Raw genomic sequence first — 7,824 nt, 5'->3', positions numbered from 1 at the left:
AGAAAACTGTGGTGAACCTTCCTATGAGAAGCATGGCTGCCAATATTACTTCAAAATAACAGAATGTAATGGGGGGGAGTTACCAAAAAATTTTACTTGCTACACTCCAGGTTAATGTTAATGACTTAATTAGGCTACAACCATAGCTAATCATGCAGGCTCAGCTCACATGGTTTTAAAAAGAGAAAAGATATGTAGACTTACCAGATCGAGGTGGAATGGAGTCTGTCTCATTTAATCAACTGCAAAACTAATATAGTATTTCATATAAAGAACATGAATAGTAAAGATTGGTGAAAAAGCATTATCTGCTTTACTGCTTCATCATCTGGACAAATGAAGAAAAGGGGAAGTTAATTGAAAGAAACTAAATTACCTGTCCTCATCATCAGAGGCTCACCTGCCTCTGACGCAAACCAATTAGTTTTGAACCCAGGAAACCAAATCAGCATCCAGAGTTTATTTTAAAAGGTCTTCAAATCCACATCTCAGTCTGCTACCCAGCCAAAGCGCAAGCAGTGGTTGCACTGTCTGATTTTAACTCAGATGACTGCGATTCCACCCACCTCCATCCCTTGTCCACCATGGTAGCTAAGCTCCATCTGGCTTTTCCATGGTGCTTCTTCAACCTCGTCCCTATCAGAGTGCATGTCTTCCTGAACTCTTCCTGCATTTCCCATCATGTCTCAATGGGTCTGGCAGAAAAACTCCATGTTGAGCCTGGTTCTGCCAGATTTTTCATCTGAAAGGAGAGTTTTTCCCTCTCCACTGTCGCTCCATGCTTGCTCATCATGGACAGGTTCAGACAAAGCTGTGTCAATCTAAACTGGACATCTATCTTCCGGTCATCTAGTGAAGCACTAGTATCAGCTCACACACTCTACTGGATCTCACCAATACAGCTCAAGCATATTGTCTCGCCAACCAGCAGTCTATGGACTAAACCAACTTCATCTTTCTCCACCGGTTTCAGGCCTGAGGGGGAAACATATGTTTTTTCATACACCGCCTGCATATTTAAGTAAAAATTCAGCACTAATGTTTCCTGCTGATGTCTGAGCGCCAAAGTCTTAAAAATATTGGATCAATAAAATTCTTCTAATTGTCTTTTTTCTTTCCATGTGAGTTTTTCAGATTGAACTTGCAATAAATGATCAATTTAAAGTTCTACTGTGGTGGAAAATTCTGGACAATGTACAAACATCTTACAGTAGGCTGAACTGTCTTGTGTTACACAGCAATACAATAATCCAACTCACACCAACAATTGCACCTGTCAATCAAATAAGAGATCAAAATAAGGTTTGGTTGTCAAAGTCCAGGTTAATAGTCATTCAGAAGCTTCTTTTATTACCTTTAACAGGAATTCTTTCTTGAAAAGCTCTCCAGTGACGGCAAATAAAAAAATTCAACAAAGGGAAGTGGGTTAAAACTCCTCCAGCAAAATAAAACTGTGATTGCTTACCAACACATTACAGGAATTGCTGTTAAGGGTGCCACAAGCAAAAGGTTGGGAAATAGTAACCTTTTCACATAAACCGAAGTTGGTTTAAGTCACTGTGGTAAATTACAAGAGACTTCTTATTCCACAGGAAGGTGGTTTATTTTTATAACATGAACAGCATACAGCTTCACACGGACTTTTCTTTTCTACTCTCTTTCTACTGCCCGCACTCTTCTTCTATGGTCCATAACAATACCAACAAGTAACAGCGCTTCCTAGTGGGCATGTATGTATTACACTTAAACTCCACAGTTACTACACCCCTCCCCTCTTAAGCATTAACAACCAAACTTTAACTATTCCACTAACAAGCTTATCTTTCATTTAGCTAACTGGAAATCTTTAAGGTAACTAGGCAACCTTATTTGCCTTTTCGATTGTCTCTTAACTGGAGTTACACTCTTTTCAGTTCCTTGTTCAGTCTCTGGGTTTTTCACAGCTTCCACAGCCGTTGGCTCCTCCAACTTCTCTCCACCGAGAACGACCTCCTCAGCTTCCAGCCATTCATTTTTTTCTTCAGACCCACTAGAATTAACAGGGTCAACCGGTTGGTTGCTGTTGCATTTTTCTGGTTTCGGGTAGTGAGTGTGAATCTGATCCACATGTCTCCTCACTATCCTCCCATCCCCAAGCATCACTTTGTAGGACACCGGTCCAGTCACCGACTCAATGATTCCTGGGATCCACTTTGGGCCTAAACTGAAGTTCTGGGTCAACACTGAGTCTCCTGTTTTGAACCAACGTCCCTTCGCTTTTTTATTGTGATCTTTCATCTGTCTTTCTTGGTTTCCTCTCACTCTTTTGCTCAGATCTGGGTGAATGGAATCTAATGTACAACGTAGTTTCCTCCCAAGAAGTAACTCTGCTGGAGATAAACCAGTTGTAGTGTGAGGAGTAACCCTGTAGCTAAATAACACTCTGGCTACTTTGGTTGTCAGGGTGCCCTCTGGACATTTCTTCATCATTCTCTTGAATGTTTGTACACCTCTCTCTGCTAACCCATTACTCGCTGCATGATAAGGAGCAGAGGTTACATGGCGAATGCCATTTTTGTTCAGGAAGTCCTTGAATTCCATGCTTGTGAAACAAGTGCCATTATCCGATACCAACAACTCAGGCAAACCATGGTTACTAAAACTGGTTCGCAGGCACTCAGTAGCGGAGCTTACTGGATACACATCCATCCACTTTGAATAGGCGTCAACCAGCACAAAAAACATTTTCTCCATAAACGGTCCTGCATAATCCACATGTATGCGGCTCCAAGGCCTATCAGGCCAATCCCATGGATGCAATGGAGCGGGTGCAGGAATGTTGCGGTGCTCTTGGCATGTGGTACAGCTCTTTACAGTGTCCTCCACATTTTTGTCCAACCCGGGCCACCATACATAGCTCCTAGCCAATGCCTTCATTCTGGACACTCCTGGGTGGCACTGATGAAGCTGCCTCATAACCTGTTCTTGACCTGGTTTCGGCACAATCACCCTCGAGCCCCACAACACACACTCGTTCTGTATACTGAGTTCATGCTTCCTTACTTCGTAGGGGGCAAACTCCTCCCCTTCCAGCTTTGATGTCCATCCATTTCGCACCATCTCCCGCACCCTCGAGAGCACCGGGTCTCTGTCCGTCCATTCTTTTACTTGATCAGATGTCACCAATGTTATGTCAGCGCTCTCCAGCATGAGTACTGTCTCTTCCCGTCTCTCTACTTCTGCTTTCACGGGCAAAGGAAGGCGGCTTAGGGCATCAGCATTACAGTGATTTTTTACTTTCCTTATACACTATTGTGTATTCATAGGCTCTCAATGTTACTGTCCACCTTTGGATTCTAGGGGAGGCCATCTGTGGTACGGCTCGCATCTCACTGAACAGAGACAACAAAGGTTTGTGATCTGTTACTATAGTGAATTTACGTCCATAAATATACTTATGGAACCGTTTTATTCCAAACATCACAGCTAGTCCCTCCTTATCCAGTTGTGAATAGTTTTTTTCCGCTGCGTTCAATGTTCGTGAGGTGAATCCTATGGGCCTCTCAGTTCCATCTGGCATGTGATGTGACAGCACCGCACCTACTCCATAAGGTGAGGCATCACATGACAGCACAATGTCTTTCTCTGGGTCGTAATGCACTAGTACTTGTGCAGACTGCATCATTTCCTTTGATTTTTCAAAAGCAACTTGCTGTGCTTCTCCCCACTGCCACCTCTTGTCTTTTTGAAGCAGTTTATGCACTGGAGCAAGAATTGTTGACAGATTGGGCAGGAACTTGTTGTAGTAGTTTAACAGTCCTAAATATGCCTTCAACTCTGTCACATTCGAAGGTGTAGGTGCCTCTTGGATTGCTTGCACCTTCTCATGAACTGGGTGCAATCCGGTTGCATCCACTTTATGACCCAGGAACATCACCTCCTCATTCATAAACAAACATTTTTCTCTTTTGAGACGTAGACCAGCCTCCTCCAGCCGTTCCAGCACCATGGCCAGCGTCCGCAGGTGATCTTGGTCATCTTTCCCTGTGAGCAGGATGTCATCCAGGAAAATTGCCACCTGGGGAATGCCCTGCAGCAATCCCTCCATTATCCGTTGGAATATCGCTGGGCTGGATGATACCCCAAAAGGTAGTACTTTGTATGTGAACAATCCCTTGTGCGTGTTTATGATCACATACCTCTTTGCTTCCTCATCCAGTGGAATCTGGTGATAGGCGTGACTCAGATCCAACTTTGTGAACTTTTGTCCACCCGCCAGCGTAGCGAACAGGTCCTCAATTCTGGGAATTGGGTACTGCTCCAACTTGGATATTTGATTTACTGTCAGTTTGTAGTCTCCGCACAGTCTTACTGTCTCATCTGGTTTTAACACAGGAACAACAGGCGCCGCCCACTCTGCATGTTTTACTGGTTCAATGATCTCTTGGGCAAGGAGACGATCCAGTTCCACCTCCACTCTTCCTCTCATGGCATAAGGAACAGGCCTAGCTTTAAAAAATCTGGGGACTGCTTCCTTGTCTATGTATATTTTTGCTTGGGGGCCTTTAAATTTCCCTAGTTCTTTATTAAACACCTCCCCGTATTTTCCCAAAACCTCCTCTAAAGTTTCCTTTCTAACATGGTGGATTTTGGTTTCTGGACTCCCCTGTACCTCTACTGGGTTCCCCTCCAGGATGTGGTGGACTTGGGGGGTTGATCTCCACTGTAGGCCTAACTTTTGAATCCAATAACGACCAATCAGACTGGGGCCTGACCCTGCTACGACTACTACCGGTAAGTCATGCACTCGTCCCTTATGATGCACCTTAACTAGTGCTGCTCCCACAACTTTTACTCTATGACCAGTGTAGGCTTTGAGTTGCACTTTACATGGGTGTAGCTTTGGTGCCTCTTTCCCCCTCAAGGTATTGAATACGGAGTGGTTCATTACTGTTACTCCGCATCCTGAGTCCACTTCGAACTGAGCGTCCGTCTCATTAACTGTTAGTGTCTCTATGAATGGAGCTACCGCTGGTACGTCAAGTTCATCTATTTTGTACAATGTGAACATGACTTCCTCTGCATCCATGCTCTCTTTGTCGTCCTCCCTCTGGCTGACGTAATGGGCTCCCTGCGTTCTCCCTTGTCTACTTGTCTGCCCACCACCCCCTCTAGTCTTCGACTGACCAGCTGGGCCTTTGGACCTACATACTTTCTTAATGTGGCCAATTTTTCCACATTTGTGACAGGTTTCTTTAATAAACCTACATTCACCCGCTGTATGGTGCTCACCACCACATCTGTAGCAACCTTTATGCTGGAGCTGCTGCTGACTTGGGGTCTGTTTTGATGAAATTTTATGCACCACTTGCGGCGTCCTCCCATGTGATGCTGAAAAATCCAAAGATTGTAAGTCTTTTACATCTTTGCTGGCTGTTTCAATCGCCTGAGCTAACTTCAACGCCTTGTCAAAGCTCAAATCTGGTTCGGACAACAGTCGGCGCTGAATGCGGTCATCTCCGATGCCACAGACCAGTCTGTCCCGTATCATCTCCGACAACTTATCTCCATAATTGCAGTCTTGCGCCAATTTCCTCAGGACAGCAACATATTCCATGACTGTTTCACCATTTTTCCTGTTTCTGGAATTAAACTTGAAACGTTGCACAATCTCACTGGGTTTTGGGTTGAAATGGTCCTTTAATAACTTGACCAGCTCATCGAACGTCTTGTCTCCTGGCTTGGCGGGGCTTACCAGATTTCTCATTAGGCTGTACGTCTGACTGCCCACTGCACTGAGCAAAATAGCTTTCTGCCGACCTGCATCATCGATCTCATTAGCTTCAAAAAAATGGTGGAGCACCTCACAATATTCCTCCCACGTCTGGGTTTGGGAATCAAAAGGAGCGGTGCTTCCTACCATGCCCGCCGCCATGGTCCTCTGTTGATTTCCACGTCCGTTCTTCTTTTTTTTTAAACTTTGCAATTTAGCCGAGAGGCTTGCTCATTTGTCTGCCGAGGAATCCGCTGTGCCTTTATCCTCGGCTTGACTTTATCCTCGTCGCCATTTATGTGGTAAATTACAAGAGACTTCTTATTCCACAGGAAGGTGGTTTATTTTTATAACATGAACAGCATACAGCTTCACACGGACTTTTCTTTTCTACTCTCTTTCTACTGCCCGCACTCTTCTTCTATGGTCCATAACAATACCAACAAGTAACAGCGCTTCCTAGTGGGCATGTATGTATTACACTTAAACTCCACAGTTACTACAGTCACTTTCTGCCCTGATGAAATAATAATTTCGGAAATGCATTTAGTACCGTATCTACATGAGTTCGACATAAAATTTGATGAATGGTCTAAACGTGTAAAGTAAAAATAGAAGAAATCCATACACACTAAATACATTTTCAAAACATGGTATTATTTTGAAGCTGCATCAGAAACCACTTAGAACCATACTCATTCCTGTTTTTCAGCAAGACCTCCTCTGAATCTAGTAAGAAAAAAAATGTCCCTCTTCCTCTGGACACCCAGATGAAAAACAAGCTACTCATTTAGCCTGCAACAGCCCTGCTAAAGCCACAAAAACTGAAACCTGGAAGTTACAACACAGCTTCAGTATGTATGGCCACCCAGCTGCTGGGTTTCTTCTTTGCCAGCTGCTATTGCCTAATTAGCCATTTCAAGAATCACCCTGCCAGAGGAGATGTGTTTTCATGTAAGTGAATTTCCCTCTACGCTCATTCACTTCAACATGTTTCTCTGCCTCAACGAAGACAAAAGTGCGTATGGCACACACATGGGTTTTCATTCATGAACATTTGGAGTATTGAGGTGGTTATATGATGGGAGAAACACGGAGGGGAATCTGGAAGACCTTTTTGGCTTACTGTGTGATCGACACATTGTTGATGAAGAAATTGAGAAGTAAATGAGTCGTGGAATGCATTGAGTGCAATCGTGTTTTTGCTTTTTCCTGTTTACCTATGCAAATCTGCTTCCTTTGGATCTTGTTGCATGACCTTACACAGTGAGAGTAGCTAATTACCGTTAAATATTTATTAATGGAAATCAACTCCCCGCAGCTAACAAGGGGTTTACAGTTTACAAAGCTAGAGAGACACTTGCACACACAGAGACTCAACCAAAATAGTCTCTAATTGGATCAGTGCAACCCTTTGGACAGATCCACTGACCATAGAGCTCCTTTGCTCTGATAAGTAGATCTGACCAACACTGGCGTCTGTGTTCTGATCTGGAGAGTAGCTGGGTGTCCACTGACACCTGACGCAGCCAGCTTTTTCTCTCAATCCAGTCTAATGTCTGCTGATGGCAGAGACCACCATACCCTCTTTAGTTTGGGAGCAGTGGGCCGCGTACACATAGGCCAAGCAAGTCTGTCGCCCTCCACCCAACCATTTCTCATTAGGGTGAGGTGACCTGTAGCTGTGCAAATGACTTGCCGTATTCTATGCGTGTGGTGATACAATGGCCTCCCACTCTCTGAGCCTTGAAAGATAATAATTAGGCCAGCGGCTGTGCTGAAATACCTCTGGGGTCTGGCTGTTCTATGATTTATACAAGCATATGACATTATGTGGTGTTTAAAACACTTAAGAAAAATTATACCCCATTGATAGTGGTCTTAAGTTGTGGTTTATCCCATTACACGGAGCACATGCAAGGCGAGAGTATGTAGCAGAATAAAATCTGCACAATATCACCAGTGAGTACAGCAGCAAATTTGGCAGGGAGGTAGCCACTTCCTTAATGCCACCAACAGTGAAGCGGTTTTCCCATGCCTCTTATGTCATCCATGGCCTCTGGGAGATTTTT

At 44.1% G+C, this 7,824-nt stretch overlaps 1 protein-coding gene across 1 annotated transcript; it reads right to left on the bottom strand.

Moving 5' to 3' along the window:
* Positions 1-1,824: 1,824 nt before the first annotated feature.
* LOC119796458 (uncharacterized protein K02A2.6-like) lies at positions 1,825-5,914 on the bottom strand. The gene is given in 2 exon segments (XM_038305019.1): positions 1,825-3,267; positions 3,269-5,914. Coding segments are annotated over 2 exon segments (4,089 nt in total).
* Positions 5,915-7,824: the final 1,910 nt, after the last annotated feature.

The sequence above is a fragment of the Cyprinodon tularosa genome, unplaced genomic scaffold (genome assembly GCF_016077235.1).
Source record: "Cyprinodon tularosa strain WSP-4 unplaced genomic scaffold, ASM1607723v1 ctg55, whole genome shotgun sequence".
NCBI classification, from domain to species: Eukaryota; Metazoa; Chordata; class Actinopteri; order Cyprinodontiformes; family Cyprinodontidae; genus Cyprinodon; species Cyprinodon tularosa.
The sequence above is the reverse complement of the archived record's forward strand: the minus strand, read 5'-3'. Positions and strand labels throughout refer to the sequence as shown.